A 22392-nucleotide genomic window follows, 5' to 3' on the forward strand; every position below is an offset into this window, starting at 1 on the left:
GAATAATCTAATATTAAGATTATTCCTATAGTTATTGAACGTTTAGGAAACTTCTCTTTAAAATCTGTAGTAAAAGAGATAGTTCAATGAGTAAGTTCCCTAAAAATAAATTACCATTTAAAAATAATTTAAAACTTTTATAATTAAGTGATTTGAAATCATTAATTCTTAATAAGTCTTTCAAAAACCACAACCATTAAAATTCGTAATTTAAATTGCTTATACAAAATGTATATTTATTTTGGTAGAAAACTTAACAAGTTACAAATAATTGCAATTACACCAGCATACTAGCATTATTATCGCAAAACTCGTAAATATTATCAACAAACTGCATTTCCTGCATATTTTTAGCAACTTGAGGGGTATTTTCATTTTCCTGTGAGGGATGTGTTACTTTTGCTGCTCCTCTTTTACAGGCGGCATCTGCCTCCGATTCCTCCAAGGTCAGACGTTTTAAGTTATTAATCAGCGATATATCGTGTTTGATTTCATTTTTCAATTCGAGAAGCTCGTGTTCAGTTTTAATGATGTCCTCGGCATAGGCTTCGATATTTTGTTGCAACTGCCCGACCGATAGCTCCATTTCCGGTCCCTTGTACCGTTCGTTCTGCAACCGGTACAGTCGGCACATTTCCGATAGCTGACGTGTTAGAGCGTGTTCCTTTTCATAGCGAACATTCATATCGGCGTGAAGAGATGCCAACTTATATCGTACACTATTTCGCAAGGGCTTATCCTTTCGCCTCCTTATGCAGTTATTAACATTGTAGTTATTGTTATTGCATTCGCTGGGAATCGCTGTTCTGAATGTTTCAACCGAGGCTTTGGTTATCTCGTGACGACTTCTTCTTTGACGACGCTGCTTGCTGATGCGATTCTCGGCCAGCTTATAAAGTTTTGATTTGGCAGTGCTTTCGGTACCCCTATACAGTTGGTCTGGCATTATAACCAGCACCAAATCATTGGGCATCGTTTGCTTTTGGCCGTGCACTCTCTTCTCCTTCAATTTGTTAGGCACTTTCGGAGGCGTTTTTGTCGGTTTTGGTGGCGTCTTCTTACCCTTTTTCAGATGCAGTAGCTTCTTGAGCCACTTGTACATCGAAAATCCCGTGGCTGGTTGAGAATGGGGCACTAATTGCATGGCAAGGGGATCTCTGAAGCTATCACGGTGTTTTAAGGAGATGCGGAGCTGTAAAGTAAGAGTAGAAATAATTATTTATTAATGAATTGATGTACTCAAACTACTCAAACTGTACTTCTTCTTATTAAAGTAACAAATTTACTCTGTATTTATTTCTACAAAACCAGGTAAAACTAAATATCTCACTTAGATTATATTGTCATTAATAAAGCTCTAACAATAAAACCTCCTTTGCGCTTGTTCTTAACTCTTTCCATCCATTAACTGGATAAGATCATCAAATAACAATTAGGAGTTCCTTTTCCTCGACTAACATTATTCCCATTGTTAATAGTCCGGGTCATAAAACATTTACAACATAATTAGACCAAAACGAAAACATGAACTTTGATATAAAAATCAATAAGCAAATTGATTTCACTCTGTGCGTCATAAACAAATAAATACGAAAAGCCAAAGCATAAGTCAAATGCGAGTGGTACATGTATATACATAGATATGTATATATATATTAGGCGCGGGTGTGACTTTGAAAGGGGAATATAGAGAACGTATGGAGTGGGTTTTCGAGAACGACATGAATTTCACATTTCTTGGCTTGCGTGTGGCGCCAGGAAAAAGCGCTTATTATGCAATCACTGTAGACTTTTCGTTTTTTTTTTCGTGCTTTCGGGCCCAGTTCGCTGGTGTTTCTGTTTTATTTTGTTCCTTTTTTTCTGCACGCCAGGTGGGATTCCCCTGGTCCACCGACCGTTGCCATTACCTCATTGTGTACACGGCTCCAAGCGCGCCAAACGGGCAAAATGGCCATGTTGCCATCATAGCACCGCTCTATTCCGCCCCAACTTTCCGTTATAATGTAATCGCTGTAGTCACGCGATGCTGCTGCCGTTTTCCTCTGGCCGCCATCTTGTTTTTCCAACGTGCGGAAAACGGGAAAATTGAATGAAACGGAACGAAACGCAAAATGAGAGAAAATAAAAGAAATTGTAAATAAGGAGCATAAATAAATAAAAAGCCAAATTGTGATGTATGAAAAAAAAGTAGCAGTCACGACAGGATCGGCTGGGAATTATTATTATTAACCTACCTTTCCGATTATTGCCGCAGTAGAATCCATCGCCGTTTCGCAGTTCGTCATCAATCAGCGCCTTGATTATGTCATCGCACGTCGTCTTGTTCGTCACTCCGGATACGTAACGAGCCTCTCCGTCGTCCATCCAGATGGGGATTTCCTTGTGGCCTTGCTCCTGAAGGGTTGCCAGAAGAACAGGGAAGTACGTGGATCGATTAACAGGGTTGTCAGGCTTTTAGTAATGGATTGTAGTGTGGGGTATAAGTAGATTTAGAAGCAAGGGAAATTTTCAAAGAATTCGTTTTTTGTTCAAATAGTAAGGAAATAAAAATTTAAGGTAAGCCCATAAAGAATAATATTCCTAATAGTGGTATCAACTGTATTGGTATCTATATAGAGTATACTGGATAGATTTCAAAGGTCACAGGGAATAGTGCACATTTGATAATAATTTGGTTTTAGCTCTATATATATTACTACTAATAAATGTAATTTGTATCTTATTTATTTATAAGCAAGCCCATTCAATGTCTTCCTGTTCAATAAACGATTCCCTTTTGAGTTCCAAGCCCATTACCAGAACCATTAGATAATGTCTAAAGAATTAAGTTTCTGCTTTCGATTCTTACGAAAACGCAAGGTTGCAATCAATTTCTTGAGTAACAGACGCACTATCGAAGTTTCCCATACCCCTATATGTAAGTATAAGCCTATCCACATAAGCATATGACTACCGCCAGTGCCTGCCCACCCAATTAGATGATTTGTTTGATTTCAGTGGAAAAGCTGGCGCAACCGAAAATCAGGGGCGGGGACTGGAGTGGGGTGGTGAGTGGCCAAAGGAGCAAGAGGAGCAGGAGGCACTTACCACAGTGCTATTAACGCCATAGAGGGAAATGGAACGGTGGCGACGACTGGCCTGGCCAGCGTTTCCGTTTTCCCTGCCGTGTTTATTTTTGCATGCTTGCCGATGTGGTGGTGCTGGTGCCATGGGTATGGCCAGAGGTATGGGTGGTGCTAATGGTGGCTCCCCCACCGATGGCGGTTCATCCACCAAACGCTCCTCGAATGCAGCCTGCTTATTATTATTATTGTTGTTGGTGTCTTGATTTTGACATCGTCGCGGCGGAAGAATGGGACTTTCGGGTAGATTCAATAGCGATGGACAGCTGTCCAGATTATCATCGATGAATGTGGAGTTCTGTTGTTGCGGCGCCATATTCCTTGGCTCGCCTTTTGAAAAACCTCTCTGGCTAATTGGCACTGCAATGGAAAAGCGGTGGAAAAATTGTTTAATACATATAGAGAACATGCAATATCCTTGTTAGACATTTTGTTGGTTCAGCTGGCCGTTCGTTCGCCTACGCCTAACGATCAATTTAGATTTGTTGCCCGCGATTAAATAAATTATGCAGTATCCCTTTGCCGCACAACATGTGCACCTATATGGCACATATAGTACACATACATACACATATGTATAGAGTTGCACCTCACCATAGATACACGACGCAACCCCATCTAGATTCCTAGAAAATTGCCTACCAACGTCAGTTGGCGCCGGTGGCCCATTATTCAGGAACATTGCCGGCGTTTAGGCTGTCGCACCAATCCCCATCCCATCCAATCCACCATTTCCCACTCCCCCCAGACCAAGTCAAGCCATCGGAATCCTACGAGGCCTACTAGGCCCCTATTCCCCAGTTCACGGCCCCTTTGGGCCCCCACACATAATTTTTTGTTCGGGGGGCGTTGTACGAACATTGCAGTTTGTATGCAAATTCGTTTTTCCAGCCGAAAAACATTTTCCTTTCTGCTTCATTTTCTCTTTTTTTTTTTTTTTGGATTGCAATTGGTGGCCTGACTACTGACTTATGAATTAATGCTAATTTATGCCGCCGGAAAATGCAGCGAAGGAGCTCAAATTATATAGATTGGCGGCGGTTAGTGTGCTGAAATATTTTTGGGTACCAATTTACTAAAATATAAGTGCTCAAATTGCTTGGTTTTTACGCGAGATCGAGAATACAGAATAGTCCTTGCAATGCAAAGGGTTAAAACGATATTTTAATGATATATAATGACGTATTTTGTTATATATATGTTTCCGAATTCCATTCCAACTGCACTCAGTAGTATTAAGATCTCTTATGCTTTCGAGATTAAAATTTCTGAAATTGATTTCAACTGCTCACCAATTAATTCAATTTCAGAGATTATTTCGAGAACAACAACTGAGGTGCACCCCAAGGACCTTATTTGTGCTGAAAACTACAATTGAAATGGAATTTACAGAAGTTTTCAGAATTCCCTCATCAAATATTTATTTGCTCTCTGGACAGGTGCCTTTGGCGATGGGCCACGCCCCCGGTTCTATTAGAGAAATGAGTTATGAGTGAAGCAATTTGCAAAAGGATTTCCACCTGGGCCAGTAGTCCTGCCGCTGGATATCCTTGAGCGGGGGCTGCCTTTGATTACGCTGGACACCTGGACATGTACAGTGTACATTTAAAAATGTAATTTCCAATCAAGATAAGTTCAAATGTAAATTTCCATTGGTGAGGTCAATTACTGAACTCTGACACGCCCTTTGCATTGCACTTAATTGTTTTAAAGGGGGAGGGCTGACTGCCTCCCCTCATAATACATTTATGAGAGGGCAGTTGGCCAAGTTAAGAAATACTTTTGACCCCCCCGAAAGTTCAATGTCTCTAAAGTTTAGCCAGCGATTGTGTCTCACTCTGGGCTTTTAGTTTAATATATTTTTAAGTCTTTAACAATGTTAGCCCGGCCCCAATTAATTGCTCCCCTGAAATCCGTGTTGCGTGTTGGATGGAAATTAATTTTGTTTGGGTACTGCGCATTGGATTCTAAAATGAAAGTAGAGGAACCAACGCAGTCGTGACGTTGGCAGTTCAATGGGGTAGGTACTGGTGGCGTATGAGTAATATAGCGATGGCTGTGATTTGATAATGTATTGTCCAAGCTTGGATAAGAAAAACTTATTTTAGGCTTAGGGAAACTACTTTTCAATTAAATATTTAAACAAATTTGACTTCTATTTTCCTCGATCTGTTACTGAACATAGGAAGAATAGTATATATAGGTGTTTTTGATTGTTTCTAAAGCTTAATGAAAACTTTTTCATTGGTTAAGATTGACCTAGAAGAAGTCTTAAATGAAAAAACAAGTAAAGTGGGGTTTCTCCAAATTTTATTAGTATTAATTTATTAATCAATTTCTTAGATCGTTTTAGGGGTTGTTACTTCCCTGTAGATTTAAACAATTCATCCACCTATGTATATCCATGTACTCAGGCTACTCCATTTACTAACCTAAGAACGCTCTACTAATTTTGTATTGTTTAAATTGTAATTGTTTAGAAATCGTTGTATAAAGCCGGTTTTTAAGTTTTGGCACCCGCAGAACCACAGAGTAATAAAGTCAACTGTGAATTCTCCCAGTGCCAAGACTCAAAGTCAGCAAATTGAAGAACTAGAGCTCTGGATCGCCAGTTTCTTTTCGAAGATCACCTGAGATCGCTTACCTTTAGATAGTTTCTCCAAATCTGTTAGTTGTCAGCACTTTTCAGGTTGCTCCTTTTCGGTTTCTGACCGTGTTTTTTTCACTTTTTGGCAAGCTAGTGAGTTATTTTCTGAAGATTGTATTTTGCAGTGGTCTTCACTGGTTCACACATGCTGCAGCTGCAAGGACATGCTAATCCTTTGAGCTTTGACACTTGACTGAAGTTCAAATTTGAATTTGCGGCTATGTAAGGTGAGCTAGGCAGCGACGTCGACGTCGACTGCGCAGTTGGCAGCGCTGCCGCCTACCGGCCGGATAATAAACGAGTATATAAAAAGGTTTCTAGATCTAGACAGGTGCTAATGTTGCTGTCCCTGTCGCTAGCACTCGATTCGAGCCTGGCACTGAAAGCCTTTCGTTCCGAAGCGGCACAGGTCCTTGCTGGCCGACGACTCGTGGTTGCCAGGAACAACGTTGCACAACAAATAACTGAACGGCGTATCCTTGACGACGGCAAGTGACTAACTAAAATTTTATTTGCTACCACACAAAACTTTAAAGCAAAAACGGTGCGAGCAGCTCGCAGGAACGCACACCGACACACCTGGCGTTGCGGGAAGGGCAGGGGCAGGAAAGAGAGAGAGCGCCCGATCCGAGGGTAGGTTCCCTGCCCCTGCTGTCGTCATCATCATCATCGTCATCCTGCCACCGTCTTTTGGCCAACCACCAGCCACCACCGAAACTGAGTAAAAAAATATACCACGATATATACGTCGGCGTGTTCCTACCAATTTCCACTAGCCCTAGCCTTCTAGAACTACTCTCTTTCGGCCACGACCAATACCAATACCACTGCCATTACCATCTACCACTACCATGAACCATCTACCACGACCACTCCCTCCGCTCTTTAATGCAGTTTCAGCTATTCCATGAGCGAACTATAGCGTGTGCTGCCCGCCAACAGCACCACCAACACCAGGAAACACCAGGAAACACTAGGAACCACCATCAGCACCAGCACTGGGAAAAATATTTCCTGCCATTGTGATCTTAACACTGCTCACCCTTCTATGACTGTTAAAAAAATAGGGAAACTTAGTTTTCTTTCGTGATTCTGTGAATCTTCAGTCTTTTATAGCACAGCATTTTTCAGATATTTTTTTATTTTAATTTTAAATGCACATCTTTGGTACTTTGATATTGTAAATCTAATTATTAATTCAAAAATATTTTAAATACACACTATAAAAAATCCGTTGTAACATTTAGTAATATTAAATCGCAGTGTTATTATTAGTATTAGCTGTGGATTTTACGAATGGCCTATGCTAAGTACAATAAAGCAATGTTTTTTTCAGTGTACCAATGCCATGACGCGCACTTTGCGTTATTTGGTAAAACGAGATTGTTGATAACGTGCCACCAACAACAGCAGCAACAACGAACTATAAAAAACTCGCGGTACATAAAAAACGAATTTCTGCCTTGTTTTTATCCCCCCAAACCATTTCGCCCACTCTTCGACCAGCCTATTTGCCACCCCCACTGTTTTTTCGCTGTGTATTTTATTGTTAATGGGTAGCATTTGCTTTTCGATTCCATTTTTTTCCTGTATTCCTTTGGTTGTACATTTGTTGCTAACAGACTTTTTTCGGTCAGGATCAAAAAACTTAGGTGGGCAGAGGGAGTAATAATATATGGAATCAAATTTGGAAGGGGTTGAACAATGCTATCTAAGAAGTAGTGCTAATGGTTCTAAACGCTGGCTTTTGTATCTTTATGAATGAGAAAGTAAAAGCCAAGCTTTTGGAAATAGTTCGCTAGTAATCCTTTTATTGGAGATTATACTACCATATAGATAAATTAAATAGATTATAAAAATTATATAGATTTTATTTAAATGATCGTGTTTTTCTATTGTTTTATGTAATTACAAATGAAATAGTTGACTTTAATATTATATTTCCCATAAGGCAAATGCAAGAACTGCATATTATTTACAATATGATTACTTATTGGGTTGAGAATATAATAGCCATTAAAATATAGTACCATATAGGGTCTTTATAAGAAAAAATCCTTTCAAATTGCGAGACTCAATATTTCTTTGAAATGCATTACACTCAATCCGATCGATCGAGCATGAACTTGGTGTATATTTACCCTGGCTCCAACTGCTTTGCGTAGCCAACCAATAATTTCCATTGGACTCGTTAGGATTGGGCAATACAAATATTCAATAATGTTCAAGCTCATTAGGAATCGATTGGATACAAGCTGAAATTATAGTTCCAGAGAAAGTGTGGAACCACCTCCAGCGAAGTTGATGGCAGGTGCCAACTTATCTGTGTAATATGACAAATTGGCCCACCTTGCAAGTCATTACAACTTTGCTCCGTAATGCTCAGGCAATTGCATTTGAAAGGGGGGAGGGAGAGGGTGGTTAGGATCAAAGGGGGAATATAGAAACAATTAAAACCACGCAACCTGTTCATTTCCAAGGAAAAAACGCGTGAAATTTCGAAAAGCAAATGTGGCTATAGCGATTATGTAAATGATTGATTTGGACGTGGAGCGGGTCAGGCTGTACTAACTCTGCGACTAGGGGTTACTTTCCGGGGTGGCTAACTTTTTCGATGCGGTTCAGCTACTTCATGGCATAAACAAACACATAGGGCTCGTAATATCCTTATAATGGCACCAGCAGCTCTCCGGGGCATTATTTTTACTATTCCAGCACTTTTCTCTTTTAGTGTGGGAACATTTCCTGGTGGTTATTAATTTTTATTTGGATTTTTCTTGGCCACCTGAAGCGACTAATTGCCACGCCCCCGTCGCCTTTGCTCCCTAATTTGGCAAGTCCTTTCTGTCCATTCGGAGTGTTAGTTAGTCCTGCATGCAATTGCCTGGCGCCACGTGCCAGCGGGGCATGGGGGCGCCCAAAAAGGGGGGTTATTTGCGTGGGGGGGGGTTGGTGTTGTGCTGTCTGGCGTTGCATGTGTCGCATATATGGAAATTTCCTAATGGGGTGTACAAGCCACTCGGCACCCAAGTTCATTGTAGTCGAGTTCAGTGCTCAAGCAATGATTGAGTTTTATTGTTGATTGTTGAACAGAGATTGCAGGTCAGCCATACAGGGTCAGTTGTCAGTGGGCATTCAGTTCCATAAAGGGTGTCCTTAAAAGAACCATAAGCTATCCTGAATGGTTATTAAGAACTTATATTTCAGTATAACAATATATGACAGCATAAGCATATAACTCTATATTTTATAAGTACATCAATTGATAATATGTTTTTAAAATGAGAAGAAAATGGTACCTACTTTTTAGCCACTTTTCATAGGGGATTATAAGAACCAAACAATCCATCATATAATTTATGTAAGCAGCATCAGCTGTTTTCTACCATTCTGCTAGTTGTCATGGCCTAACTCGCACATGTTCTCCTCGAAAGACTGACCCTGACATAAATATTTCCTAAGATCAATTCACATGTGTTCGATCGAATCCACACCCTCCACAAATTGTAACGTATTTTACCGCCAGCGAAACGAATATAATTCGTTGGCATCGAGTCCCAAAGAGGGGAGATTGTTACCTTCTTTTGGCCACTTACTTGCAGAGGCACAAAATAATTACAAGTGGCAACCGGCAGACGACAAACGGCCAACTGCATCCAGGTAGAACTTGGCCCCATCCCCAGGGGTTGTGTCCTATACCCTTGCTCTTACCTCGGCCTCTACTTTTACCTTTACCGCGTGCCATCATCGCCGGCTGCTGTTGCAGGTGCACAAGTCAGCGAAGCGAGGCATCCCCGATCCCAGTTGAACTCAAACGGATACACTGGAAATTATGTTATCAAACATTCCCAACAATAATTACAATATATATCATATATCCAGAATCATGATTTAATGAGTATTCGAGTATTTACCACACAGGCATAGAAAGAACTTGTAATAAAGAAATATATGAAATTTATTTAAATATATTTTATATATTATATTTTAAAGTGCACAGACAGTTGCAATTCGAACGGGGCGGAAGGAAGCTGTTGCGCGGGTCAAAACACTTGTCCTCGTTCGCCGGTTCCGAGTTGGAACCTTTTGGCCGAACCTGTTTGCTGGTTTATCTGGCAAGGGCGGGCTCTGAGATCTGCCAACCAGTCAGATCCGATAAATACACTGGGAGAAATTCGAAGGTACAAATAGATAAGAAATATAAGGATGTAACTTATCATGTCACGACTGGTAATCAAAGCAATCCTCGTAAGTAAAGTTTGACTCAGTTTTCAGCAAGTTTTATATTTATCTAAAGCATAGTTAATGTAAAGATTAAAATATGAATTTAAAATTTTAAAAATTCCTAACTCGCGATATTTGTGATAACCACTATTCACCTGCACACAAATACATTCATAATATTTTATTAATAATTAAATTCTTTGTATATCCGAAAGTGTTAAGAACCATTTTTAATTTTTTGTATTCTGTCCTGGTATAAATCCAGTTTGAATATTTTTTCTCAGTGCAGGGACAGTTGCAGCCCCAGCGCATTCAGTTGTCATTCGATGGGCAGGTTGTTTCCAACGTGTGGTGCTCGATTTTAGGGGTAGTCTTAACGGCAACTGCGACTGCATTTGTGGCTCGTGTGCATTGACCTGAAAACGCAGCGCGCCTTTTTTTTTCAAATTTATGCCTTGTTGTTGTTTGAGATATATCCACTCTATAAGGTGGAAGAGATGACAATCTAAAATCATATTTATACGATTATAGATGGAACTTATTTGATGAATTATTTGTTGTGGCAACAGCCAATTTCCATTTAACAGAAGTCAACTGGAAATAATCTATATATAATATAAGAAATTAAATATAATATATAATATATAAGATAAAACATACTCCTAAACAAAATCATACTATTCATTTAATTCTGTTATATTATTTTCTATAATATTTTCAAAGTCTTTTACCCAATTACAACTTTTGCAACCCAATAAAAAGTCTGATTATTTCAATTTTATTTAATAATTGTTTTCGTTTTCTGATTGAGACGATCTTTATTAATGCGAAGCTGCTTTGTTTATTAGTTTTCTGGTTTGTTGTTTTCCAAATTATCGTTTTTTTCAAATATTTACTCGTTTATAACTAGTTTTTCACTTGTTTTATGTACTTGGTGTATTTACATGATGTTCGTTTTGGGAATGCATTGTTAATAAATCGGTTTTATTATGCTCAATATTGTGCATTATAAAAAAGTTGTTATTATAATTATTACGTTTGGTAGCATTGTGGGGACTTCGGTTTTTTTGTAATTGATCTTTAAGAAATCTACTCGTATGTGAAATAAATTGGACAACACAAATTGTCCCAATGGCTTAACTTGTTTTTTTTTTCTTTTTCTAAACGTATTTCAGATATATAATTTTTTAACAAATCTCTAGCAAACAGTTCAGTTGGACTGTCATGGATTTAGCAAATATTGTTTATAAAGAAATTAGTTTAAAGTTATTCGATAAAATGAATTAACTGCTAACTGTCTTGATACATTAGTATTTACATTTCGTTCATAGCATTTAGAAATTATAAAGCTTTGGAGTAATGACAATTTAAAAAGTGTTTTTTTGATCAAATGTAACAGATTGAAATCTCTTTTTTTTAATAATTTTCTTGTTTGCTAATTTCATTAATGCTTTTTTAAGTGTGAACTTTTATGGCTTTGCTTTGATTTTTATTTAAATACATTTTTGTAATGTTACTGGTCTTTGGATTAGCTTCTACTTCATTTTATCAGCAGTTTCGCTTGTGAGGAGTTAAAAACAATCCCAAACAGAAATCCTTATAGAGCACATACATACATACGTCGGGTTTCCATCCATAAAAACAAAAACTGTGTTTCGCCTGAAACCATCTAAGCAATCAATAAGTTTTTAATTCTCTCAAAGAAGGCACCTTCACTCAAATCGATTGCTAACTAACATTTAACGAAGTTACATGGTTAAGCTGTTCAAAGAACGAATCGAATATAGTTTCTTGGGGTCCATCTTTATCGTATTTAATTTGTACATTCCTTATATTGGCCACATATTCAGCAAATTCCACTCACATTTCATACCCTTGACTATATTTGCGCAACAAAAACATTTGTCATTGGACGCGATGAATTTGGAGTTCAGTTTTTTTTTGTGTTCTATATAAGCAGCTAATTATACAAAAAGGATTCTGAATTAATCGGCATTGCTTGTTTGAAAGATGACCTAGCATTTCCTTTTACTCAGATTAACTTTTTCGTTTTTGTAAATTGCAAAAAGATTGTCCTTGTCTTTGGGTTTTCCTTCTCGTAATTGCTATTTAGTTATATATATTTCTTTTTTGCTAAATGAGAATTAACTGCGAAGAGCTTGCAAAATGGCGAAAAGAAAATTTCCCAAAAATCTACAAATCTCTAAATTCATAAATGTATTTATTTGCAAAAAGCATTTCGTGTATACGCATATTGTGTTCTATATAGGTAATATTATTTAAACAATTGGTAACCGTGGCCCTCAATAACCTGCTCTCAATTAATTGCAATAAAACTTCGTATGCAAAGGTTCGTTTTTAAATTTAGGATTTTTGTTTGTGTTCATTATCACAAGGTTTAAATTTGGTTTAGGTTTTAAGTTTTTTTGTTTTTGAATTAGATCGTGCTTTTTTGGGTTTTGTATTTGTTTCTTAATTGACCAACAAAGCTTGCCAGCATTTGTGGACATACATTTTATCTAAAATACTTGGGTGTTGTTAGTTTTGTGAGTTTATAGTTGGGTTGGCATATGCTTCATAGCTACTTATGAGAGTTTCATAAAGATTCGTGTCATATATTTTTTTGTAAATATTTTAGTTAGCTTCGTTTATGTTTCTTCTATGAGCTTTGATATGTATTTTAATAAAAGTTTTTAGGCAATTCCTGCTGCTACTTAAAAAGGCGTTGATGGATCAAATGAAATGAATGAATCTCAGAAGGTGTACAAATTTGTTTTGTGTAAACTATTCTTCATTGTTACCTTCTATAATTATAAAATGAGTTTATTTCATACGATTTTATTTTATTTCACCCGAATCTTAGTTTAGGAAAGCTTTAATTGTGGTCTACTTTGCGGCGGTTTCATTTCCGTGAATTTATGCGATGCGTTAAAATCAAGGCTGTTTTATAAATCGAACATTTATTGAAAAAAATAAACAGAATTTAAATAAACATTAAATCAATAGTATATACAATAAAGCGTAACGTAAAAATCTGTGTGAGATGAGTAACAATTTGTGTGTGTTCTGTTTCATAATCTTTGACATATGGGGAGGCATTTCAACTCATCGAATTGAATTGAACAAAACTGGGTTTTAATTTCATAATATTCGACTAGAGCTGTTTGTAAATATATAACATCTATGTATATGTGTGTATAAACAGGTTTGCATCATTTCGACTACTCAAATAGGTAAAGCCTTAAAGCTGTTTGGTTTGCGTTTCATATTTCATAGTTATAGGCTAGGTCTTTTTATCTTCTTGGATCGTGTTCTTTTTTGGTACTTTCAGCATTAATTTGTTTGCTTATTAAATTGTTTAAATATTATATATTACAATTGCTAGACATTGTTTCTTTGGTTGGTATAATTAACTAATGCATTTTCGAGCATATGCAAAAATTTGCAAATTTAATTTAAAGTTTTTTTTTTTGTTGCTTTTTTGGTTTGTTTCTACTATTTTTAAAAAAGGCAGTCGAAAATGTTTCATTCGTATGTTTGCTCATTTGCATAAATTTAACTTTCGTAAATATTAATTATTAACAACTTATTCATTCATTTTTTCCCCATTAACAACTCAGTTTAAACTAATGTTTTCATTTTGACGTTTTTATCACTGGTTTTGTCATGTTGTTGCCATTTAAATAATCGTTAATGAATAATTAGATGTACTTTGTGTTTCCCTTTGTTCCATTAAAATTAGATGACTTTGCAAGGCCCTAGAATTTAGCAAACGAGTTCTCATGTCGGTCTGCATGTTTCTCTACAAATTACATTACGGGTTTGCTGGCTTTGCTTCGGCAATTTAGCGTGTTCAATTATCTATATATTTATGTTTATGCTTTACTTGTAGTGTTTTTGCTTAATTTTACGAAAATCCTTTATAGTGTACAAAGAAGAATATCAGAAAAATGGCATAAGCAGTTGGAAATGTAATTCTAGCGATGACATCGATCGTCTTGGCCACTCGAATCGGATGCGGTGGCTCCTTTTTCCGCACTTGAACGAAGCAGGTCTGTGAACAAAATGGAAAATAGTGAATATATGTTTTATATTCAGACTCTGAAAATAAGTTTCTTTTCTAAGAATACATCTCACTTAAACAATAAATTTTGTAGTATTTAATTGCAATTGACAAAATTATATTATAGTTGCCTACTTATATTAAGCTTGAATATTTCCCTGACTTGAAACTTTATTCCTAATGCAAATTTCAAATTAAAAAAGTTAAATAATTGCATTTTAATTTCATAAACATTAAATTTAGAACTCCTAATAAATTATTATCATTTGTGGTTATTTAAATGAGCTTTAGGATTATACTAAGTTGTTTTAAGTTGGATTAAATTGTATTTTTTTTTGACGAAACTTATTTTCAGATTCAGTTATATAAATGTATAAGTATATATTCTCACCTCCGTGGCACATCCATTATTCGCCGAATGGGTGCACGGACTGTTGCTGCCGCCGCAGGTGGTGCATGCCACAATTTCGTTCGGTGCCCCGGCGTTTTGACGCTTTTCGCCCTGATAGACGGCGGTAAATTTAAAAAACTTATTTGTTAATTTTGATTGGACCATGGTGGTGGTTGGCAAACAAGTTGGCAATTTTACAAGTCAAATACAAGTGTTGAAAAAGGAGTTATTTACACATACATACACACACATACGCATACGAAAAAAAAACGTAAAATTGGTTTGGCGGTTGCAGTTTGGTTATATTTTGGTTGTTTGCATTTCGTTTTTGCAAAAACCCAGCAAAAAGCGTATAAGTATGTTAAAAATATATGAAAAAAGGTAGAAAAATATTTGATTTATTAAAGTTTATTTGACATGTGGCACAAAAATCGAAATTTAACACTACGAAATTTATTACGAAAGCGCTTGGAATGCTTTTACAAATTTAACTACAGAAATTATTTAAAAAAATAATTATTATTAGTAGGTCAGCATACTTACGGGCTTTTTTTATTTAATTTATTATTTGTATTGTATTTAAGTCAGTGGCAGCAGTTGAAAAAGCAAAAGAGACCAAATTCAATTTTAATACACGGTTTTTCTATTTATAACCACAGCGCATTTAATTATATTTATTGAATTTTTCTCAAAATGTTCTAATTGTATTTTGCACGTACAGTATTTTATTTATTTGTTATTTCTGTTTAAGCTATAGCAGTTTGAATAGATTTTTGTATATTTTGATTGATATGAGAATGGCATGAGAATTTTGCTGTGTTTTCATTTTGGGGCAGGTTGAAATTAAAAGGGGCACAAATGCGATGAAAATTCAAATTTAAATAACACTTAATGTAATATTGAACGCTTAAAAAATGTTGTTAGTTTTAGGTTTATACTGTAATCTTGTTTTTTTTTTTGTGGGTTTAGTGTGATGTGGAATGTTTATTTGGCTCGAATGTATTTAATGATCGATTATGAACACATACAAGGTTAGTTTAGGTAAAATTCTGTTGAGTTTTGTGCATTTTATTGTGTGGATTAAAGCGTGCTCTTTATTGGATAATACGATAGCAGAGGTGTTGGTTTAAAAACAGGTACTTTACTTTATACAGGCTGTTTACTAAACAAGCACACAGAGAAAAATTAACTAATGTTGTGTAACAACTATATTTTACTGTGTAGATACTCGTATTTAATTGCATAACTACTGTTCAGTTCCTGCACTGTTTCATGAAAATTGCCGGCTTAATTAACATCAAAAATTGCGAGCGGTATATAAATTGTCCAATGGGTCGTAGGTGGCAGGCTAAGAAATTAACTGCGTCCGCTCACAAGTATGCTACAATTTATTGCAGCTACAGTGGCACGTACTGCCCAAGTTGCATCCAAAAACCCGGGGAAAAATCAGAGGATTTTCCTGGGGATTGGGGGTTGGGTGGGTGGTTGGTTGTTTGGCTGACTTGTCTTTGTTTGCCAGCAGCTGGCGGCCATTTGCCGAGTGCACAAATGCCGGCAAAGGTGGCCGGTGGGGTTGCGAAAATGGAAAAGTCTGGGGAAAATGGGAAAGTGGAAAAGTGGGCGGGGAGGAAACAGTTACTTAGGGAAGATGTATTATGCGGGTGTGTTTAAGCAGCCAGAGAGCCGGATAACGTGGCTGACCTAAATTAAACACGGTGGCTGTGCCAGAACTTTGCTGCTCGTTAGTTTCTTTAAAATCAACAAGGCATTTTTAATGATCAGTAGACGATTGGGAGTGCAAAGGATTGCTTAAAATAAATATTTTAAAAATCTATTCAAGGTTAATGAGTTGCTTAAAGATCGCACATCATTATCCGAAAAACCTATTTAAAATCTATCTTTAAAATATGGAAAAATAGTCCGAGATTTCTTAAGCAATAACAGCCCTCGTAAATTTAACGTTAAGTGGTTCCCAAGATGCTTCAACAGCAATTTAATTTTATTAACACAATACTTGAAAAATGTATGACAAGTGAAGATTTATGTGCCCAGTGCAATTATCATTGGGTTCAAAGTGTGAAGCGAAAGTAGCTTTCCTCGTGAATTTTTTCAACTCCCCACACTTTTCGTATTTGCATAAGACTCCAAAAAGGAGGGCGGAAAATGTGCTGCCAGGCTCGAACTTTTTCGATGGAAAATCCTTTTCAGAAAATTTTCGACAATTATGATGCATGTACCGACGATTTTTATTTTCGTTTTCATTTTCATTTTCATTTGCGTTTCGGTTCGGTTCTGTTTTCTTTGGAGCCGGCTCGACCGCATCCTTGGCTGCCATTTGGTTGTTTTGCACTCCCGTGTCGTTGGTTTTTCCGCCGCTCTCGGGCTCATTACGGCATTTTCCACTTTGGGGCGCTCATGAATAATTATGTTGTCCTGTTGCGGCCCAGTCAGCCCGCTGTCCACCTGCCTGGGCGCCAATTTAAACGCGTACACCATTTTTAATTTACATGCTAATGGTGGAGAACATTTTCCCAGCCACCTTGTTGTTGTCGACGGGTTTTCCGCCTTTTCCTGGCTTTTCACTGGCCCGGTTGCAACTTCTGCCTGGGCTGCGTATCCTGGTGTTCTGCTACTGTCGGAAGTCGTCGTCAGCGTTTCACAATTTCCCATAAAATAGTTTTGCTTTTCGGCAGAAGGGTATTTCATCACGCCCACTTTAGTTGGTTTTATTTGGCTTTGCATTTCTATCTTGATGGCGGTTTCTCCACTTCCATTCCGATAAGTTTGATTTACTTGGGGACTTTTGGGGGAAGTCTTAGTGATTTATGCCCTGGATATCGGTTGCAAATCTAAAGGACAAAAAGTCGGATTCAAGTGTTCGAGATGTTCCACCATGGTATCAAAAAAATATATATCTACCGCTTTCGTGCTACCAAAGTTTGAATTTAGATGTATATATTCTAGAAATTTTTAAATATATATATCCCACTTATTCTAAATTTCCTTTATAAAATTAAGTTTAGATATTAATACTTATTCAAATATGTTTGAATTTAAATCAAGCCACTAAGCCTTTAAGCCAATGAAAGCACTCAAAGTCCTAATGACTAAATCGCTTAGGTGAAGGGTAATTAGTTGAGAAAACATCTTCATTGCTTGCATTTGATTTGGTAAAAGACAACCCTGCCTGGCTTTTAGCCCTAATTGCTTAACCTTTCTGCTTCCTTTGGCTGCCAGTACCTCATGTCTAATGCAGTTTACTCTTGTTAGTCATTGTTAGTTTTTCATTTAAAGTTCAATCGCAAGTTCGGGGAAAAATCCAACTTTGAGTGTGCGTGTTTGGTGGTGTTTGGGTGCATTTAGTGGGTGTTTTTTTTTTTGGGCAAATGGCAATCAAAATAACCGCAGGCAATCAAGTTTGGCCAAACTTTCCTCTTGCTGACGTTTTGCTTTGGCTCGGTTTTTTTTTTCATTCTGGTTAGTTATAGTTATTAGTCGGTTGTGCAAGCAACAACAAGAACGAATGTTTGTTAAGATTTTTTTGTGGATATTTTTCGGTTAGTCTCGGGAGCGATTGTGGTATTCTGGTGCGTCCTTTACTCACTGTAGCTTCCACATTCTCGAATGCATCGCCGTAAACCGAGGCTGGTGAATTGGAGCGTGATGCCTTGCGACGCGGCGGTTTCAGCGGCAAGGACAACTGACGTTCTGTCATTTCCATATCCTGGATGGGCTTGGCTTCCGCCTCCGGATCGGTCTCAGCCTCGATCCTTACAACCAAAGCCGGTGTGCTGGTGGCCACCGATCGGCGTAGTTTGGCGCTGGACTCTGGCTCCTCCGTTTGCTCCTCCTTCAGCTCGTCCTTGAACTTCACTTTGGTACTTGTGACACCGGATGTGGATCCACCGGGCTCTTCGTAGATATGCTCAGTGGGTCGTCCACTGGGATGCGGCGATATGGAAGTGGATGGACTTCTGGCCGCCTTACGTTTTATCGAACGTGCCCGCAAATTCTGGACAGCAGCTCCAATGATTCCGCCATGGGCCTCCTGCCAACGCATGCCGCCGCCGAAGAACTCCTCCGGATCGGTGGTCCTTGGGGTGCCGGGCGTGGCCACCGAGGAGGAGGCGGCCGGGGTGCCACTGGACATGGGCGTGGCACCGCCCATCATCGACATGGCCGGCGTGGCAGCGGCGCTTGCCTTTTCGGAGGACAAAAGCGGCATGAAATTCGCGTTCGATTATTACCTACAGAGCAGGTTGGTTGAATGGGGATAGTTTTTTGTCTCGTTTTGTTTTTTTATTTGTTCTGGATTGGTTGTAGCATTGGTTTCATTATAGTGTTTGGTTTTTGAACGCGGGAAAGAGAAAGACAATTTTCGGAGAGAGACACACAGGTGGTTTTAGCCAGGATAATCGAAGGCCACAAAAGTAATTGTGTTAATTGATGGGCATTTTCAGGAGAGGTTACTTTGAATTAAGCAGTTGTAGTGAAATGGTAAGTTAAGTTGGTTAAATCATTCCAGTAGTTAATGGACTCTTGTTTCTTTTATTGTAGCTGTTAGATTCAAGCAGAATATCTTTGGAGTTTTGTAAAGCGAGCTCTCACTTTAAAACTTGGCTTAGTTTTCAATATAGTTTCTGGAACCTTGTTTTTAATTTATGTAAATGTAGGCGGGTACTATGAAAAATAAACAGATATAATCCATTTTTTATACGATTTTTAGCTTCTTGGTTCCAAGCTTTACATATTCGATGTTTTTGGTGTATCGTATGTAGTGTTTTAATAGCTATTGAAAAACATTCAAATGCACAAAATGCACTAAACTAAGCGCCTAAACAAAAAGCTTTCAAGCAAACACTGACAACAGAAAATAGCCAAAGAACAAAAATGCTTCAGCTACTACTTTTTAGTACCATAAATAATAGTGGCCAACATTTCCGGCACAATATATATCGCCATATTTTTATTTTAGTAAGCCAAAGAAATATTTGTTTATTTTTTAGTGGTATAGGGCGTGTCAGAAAATCAATAAAGAACTTAATTTAAATGTATATTTTTCACGGCAAATTTCATATACAAAAATTAAAATGTAAATCAGGGGCAAATAACAGAATTGATTTATAGCTCTTTCGATATAATTTTGTCATATATGTAAAAAGGAGAAAGAATTTTTTTCCATAATTGGTAATCATTTTTTTTCGCTTTTTTGTTACAATTTGCTTTCGTAACATTTTTCCCAATTGTAAGTGACCTTAAAGTGTGTTTTATTGATATAGATATAATTTTCTTTTTTATTTTTCATCATGAGTATTTATTTGTGGTGGTTGTTGTTGTCGTTTCTGCTGTTGGTCGTGTGGAAATAGATTCTTCAAAAACAATTAAGCCACGCATATCAAGTATACGCACGATTGGCTGTTAGGTGTATAAGTACATAACGAGTTTGTTTATGATTTAAAACGAATTAAAATAATTAAATTATGAAAATAATCGTCGTAATAAATATGAAGTTATATACATTGAAAGCGAGTGCGAATCTACTAGGTAATTATTTAAATTTGAATTATAGTTATTGTTATTTTCATTGGTTTTCCGTTCTGGCTCGAAAATCAAATTAAACACTTTTTTTGTTTTTGGGAAACACAAAAACCAAAATCGAAACAAAACTTTTTCAATGCATTTCATCAAAGCGAAATTCGCATGCCATTTTTTCTTAGGTTTACTTTTCGCTGTTTTTTTTGGCCAGGAGAGGGGGAAAAAGGACTTTTTTCGGTGGGTGTACCAGTGTGGGTGTGTGTTTTACTTGGATTGTGTGTGTGTGTTAAGTTGGTTTTATTTTTTGGCTTGCTGCCGTTTGCCGCTAAATGGTTTGGTTAAAGTTTTCTGTTTTCTCAGGGGGCGGGGCGGGGGTGGTGCATGAGTTGTGGTTGATAGCTTACCAAAGGACTTGCAAGAATTACTCCGATCCTGCTTAGTACTGCTGGAAGACGCTGCAAAAATGTACACAAAACAATGTTCATACTCAAAACACACTTTAAGTTTGATTTGGTTGTCATTTTGGTTGGGCTAAGTTTTGGTTTTCTGGTTTCTGGTTTTCTGTTTGCTATCGCTTGCTCAGTTCTCACTTAGCTGCTAATTTATTTATTGAGAGTAAGTTTAATTTGGCTGGAGGTTATAGTTTCGAATAGTTGCGTATCACTAAAATTGGGAACAATGTTCGATTGTTTTTTTGTCGTTTACGCTTTTTGTCTTTCGACTCTCTTCGATAAAAATGGGGTAATTGTATGATGCATGGGTCTAGAATGTGGCATTTATTTAAGTGGCATCAACAGCTTTGTTGATTCATGAGCTCTTCAAAATGATTTTAGTTTTTAATCGCTTTAGATATCATGCCACTTAAATGAATTTCCATAAATAGGATTACATATTCGTAAATCACATCAAACAAAAATGCTTAACGTGCATTGTTAAACGATTTGATCTTAAATCGAAAAGTGCCTACGTAAAAACAAAATGCATATTTTATTGGTTTTATTTTGTATAATCAATTTTAGTTTTTGTTGTTTCATTTGCGTTAGAAAACAATGAAAACATAAATAACATACCCACCTACGGCATGTAAAACACTTCAATTTTTTGTATTATTATTCATTTTATGGTTGGGTTTTGTTAAGTTATTTTTAAACTAATTGGCGATGAATAAAACGCATTGTTTTCCTTACGAACGATTGTATAATACAACATTTAGAAAATAATCGAATCATAACAGAAGATGAATGTTTAGATTTCTATCAAAGAGGAAGAATGGTCTGTGGGCATTTCTCGGGTTAAATGTCACTTCGTTGGATTAATAAAATGCAAACAAATAATACAACTGAGCATCGGCACAATAAATACACATACATCGACAGTATCTTCATATAGGACAAAAAACAAATTCAAATCAGAAGTGTGTGGACAAAAATCAAATGTTAATTTGAGTTATTTCGTTATTTTTTTAGGGCACACAAAGTTACGTTTACTATAGTTTCAAAAGGTTGTTATACAAAATGCTAAGTTTCGGGATTAACACAAAGTGAGTTTTTATAGCGAGCATCTGGTTGTTGATTATGTAGATATGGCAATGGTTCTATTAACTAAGGACCATTAAATAAGACTGGACAGTACACGGTTAGGTGATCAAAATTGGGTGTACGCAGATATAGAGGAAAGAAGAGATATAGACGGATATAGAGCGAGACAGAGAGAGAAAGAGGGGGACGCAACACAATGGAGGATATCGAATTGTTTTCGTCTGAGTTTTATATATATATATATTTTCTGTTTGTTTTCATGAGTTGGGCTCAGGTGTTGCTGGCTTCTTAAACAAAGGAAGAACAAATAACTTGAATAACTTATATATAGTACGAATGTTGGTAGTTGTGTTCGCTGTGTGTTTTCTTTTTTTTATATCATTTGCTTGGTTTTATTTATACATATAATATATATGTAGATACGATTTTTTGTTGGCTTTGCACGCTCATGTAAAATTCATATTTAATTGCTTTCAAAATGCATACGAAATTAGCTTTTTTCTTTGGGTCGGGGCTGCCTGGTGTGAATCGGATTAAATGATTATTTAATTTACCTGTGTTACGGGATTCTCGCCGGGCCGATAGACGACGTTGTGCAGGGGTCGCTTTCGCCCCACATAATTGACGCAGACGAATTCCAGCAAGGATGCGTAGATGAAGCACATGCAAACGCCGTCCCACACGTTCATCGCCGTCAGATTAGAAACAACCGGCAGAGTGCTCCGGAAACCGTTCGAGGTAGTGAAGAAATTCAGCATTGTTGTCACGCCTTCACATTCCGGTTGTCAAAAGTTGTTCCAAGTTGTTTCGAGTCGTTGAAAGTTGCCGATTGTGGATGGTAATTGTAGAGAAAGTTGTATTAGCCGTTTGAC

At 37.2% G+C, this 22392-nt stretch overlaps 2 protein-coding genes across 31 annotated transcripts in view; both read right to left on the reverse strand.

Annotated features, from left to right (window-relative positions):
• Positions 1 to 209: 209 nt before the first annotated feature.
• LOC117141290 lies at positions 210 to 6256 on the reverse strand. Of its 3 annotated transcripts, XM_033304666.1 has the most exons (5): positions 5767 to 6255; positions 3088 to 3482; positions 2235 to 2394; positions 1908 to 2053; positions 210 to 1192 (listed from the first exon to the last, which is right to left on the reverse strand). In XM_033304666.1, the coding sequence occupies exons 2-5, from the start codon at positions 3436 to 3438 to the stop codon at positions 278 to 280; spliced, it is 1572 nt and encodes a 523-aa protein (XP_033160557.1). In that variant the 5' UTR covers positions 3439 to 3482; positions 5767 to 6255; the 3' UTR covers positions 210 to 277. The 3 variants fall into 3 exon arrangements, with proteins under 3 accessions (XP_033160557.1, XP_033160559.1, XP_033160560.1); XM_033304669.1 differs by lacking the exon at positions 1908 to 2053 and having other exon boundaries at positions 1064 to 1192; positions 5767 to 6256; XM_033304668.1 differs by lacking the exons at positions 1908 to 2053; positions 3088 to 3482; positions 5767 to 6255 and having other exon boundaries at positions 2235 to 2381.
• Positions 6257 to 10792: 4536 nt separating this feature from the next.
• Positions 10793 to 22392, reverse strand: part of LOC117140423 (glutamate-gated chloride channel) — a 50100-nt gene continuing 38500 nt past the window's right edge. For 12 of the 28 annotated variants that reach the window (XM_033303321.1, XM_033303316.1, XM_033303317.1 and 9 more), the window contains 5 exons: positions 22075 to 22289; positions 20387 to 20437; positions 18052 to 18648; positions 14448 to 14558; positions 10793 to 14047 (listed from right to left, as the gene is read on the reverse strand). In XM_033303321.1, the coding sequence (XP_033159212.1) occupies positions 13901 to 14047; positions 14448 to 14558; positions 18052 to 18648; positions 20387 to 20437; positions 22075 to 22289 (1121 nt within the window). In that variant the 3' untranslated portion in view covers positions 10793 to 13900. The other 16 variants (XM_033303327.1, XM_033303335.1, XM_033303334.1 and 13 more) reach the window with 8 other exon arrangements.

The sequence above is a fragment of the Drosophila mauritiana genome, chromosome 3L (assembly GCF_004382145.1).
Source record: "Drosophila mauritiana strain mau12 chromosome 3L, ASM438214v1, whole genome shotgun sequence".
Classification (NCBI taxonomy): Eukaryota; Metazoa; Arthropoda; class Insecta; order Diptera; family Drosophilidae; genus Drosophila; species Drosophila mauritiana.

Bases quoted from the DNA above. Each gene is read 5' to 3' on its own strand.
- LOC117141290 (XM_033304666.1), bottom strand. From the start codon at position 3,438: ATGGCGCCGCAACAACAGAACTCCACATTCATCGATGATAATCTGGAC. The intron at 2,395-3,087 runs GTAAGTGCCTCC...GCAACCCTTCAG, and splicing joins ATGGCGTTAATAGCACTGTG to GAGCAAGGCCACAAGGAAAT. The intron at 2,054-2,234 runs GTAGGTTAATAA...TGGAAAAACAAG, and splicing joins CTGCGGCAATAATCGGAAAG to ATGGCGGCCAGAGGAAAACG.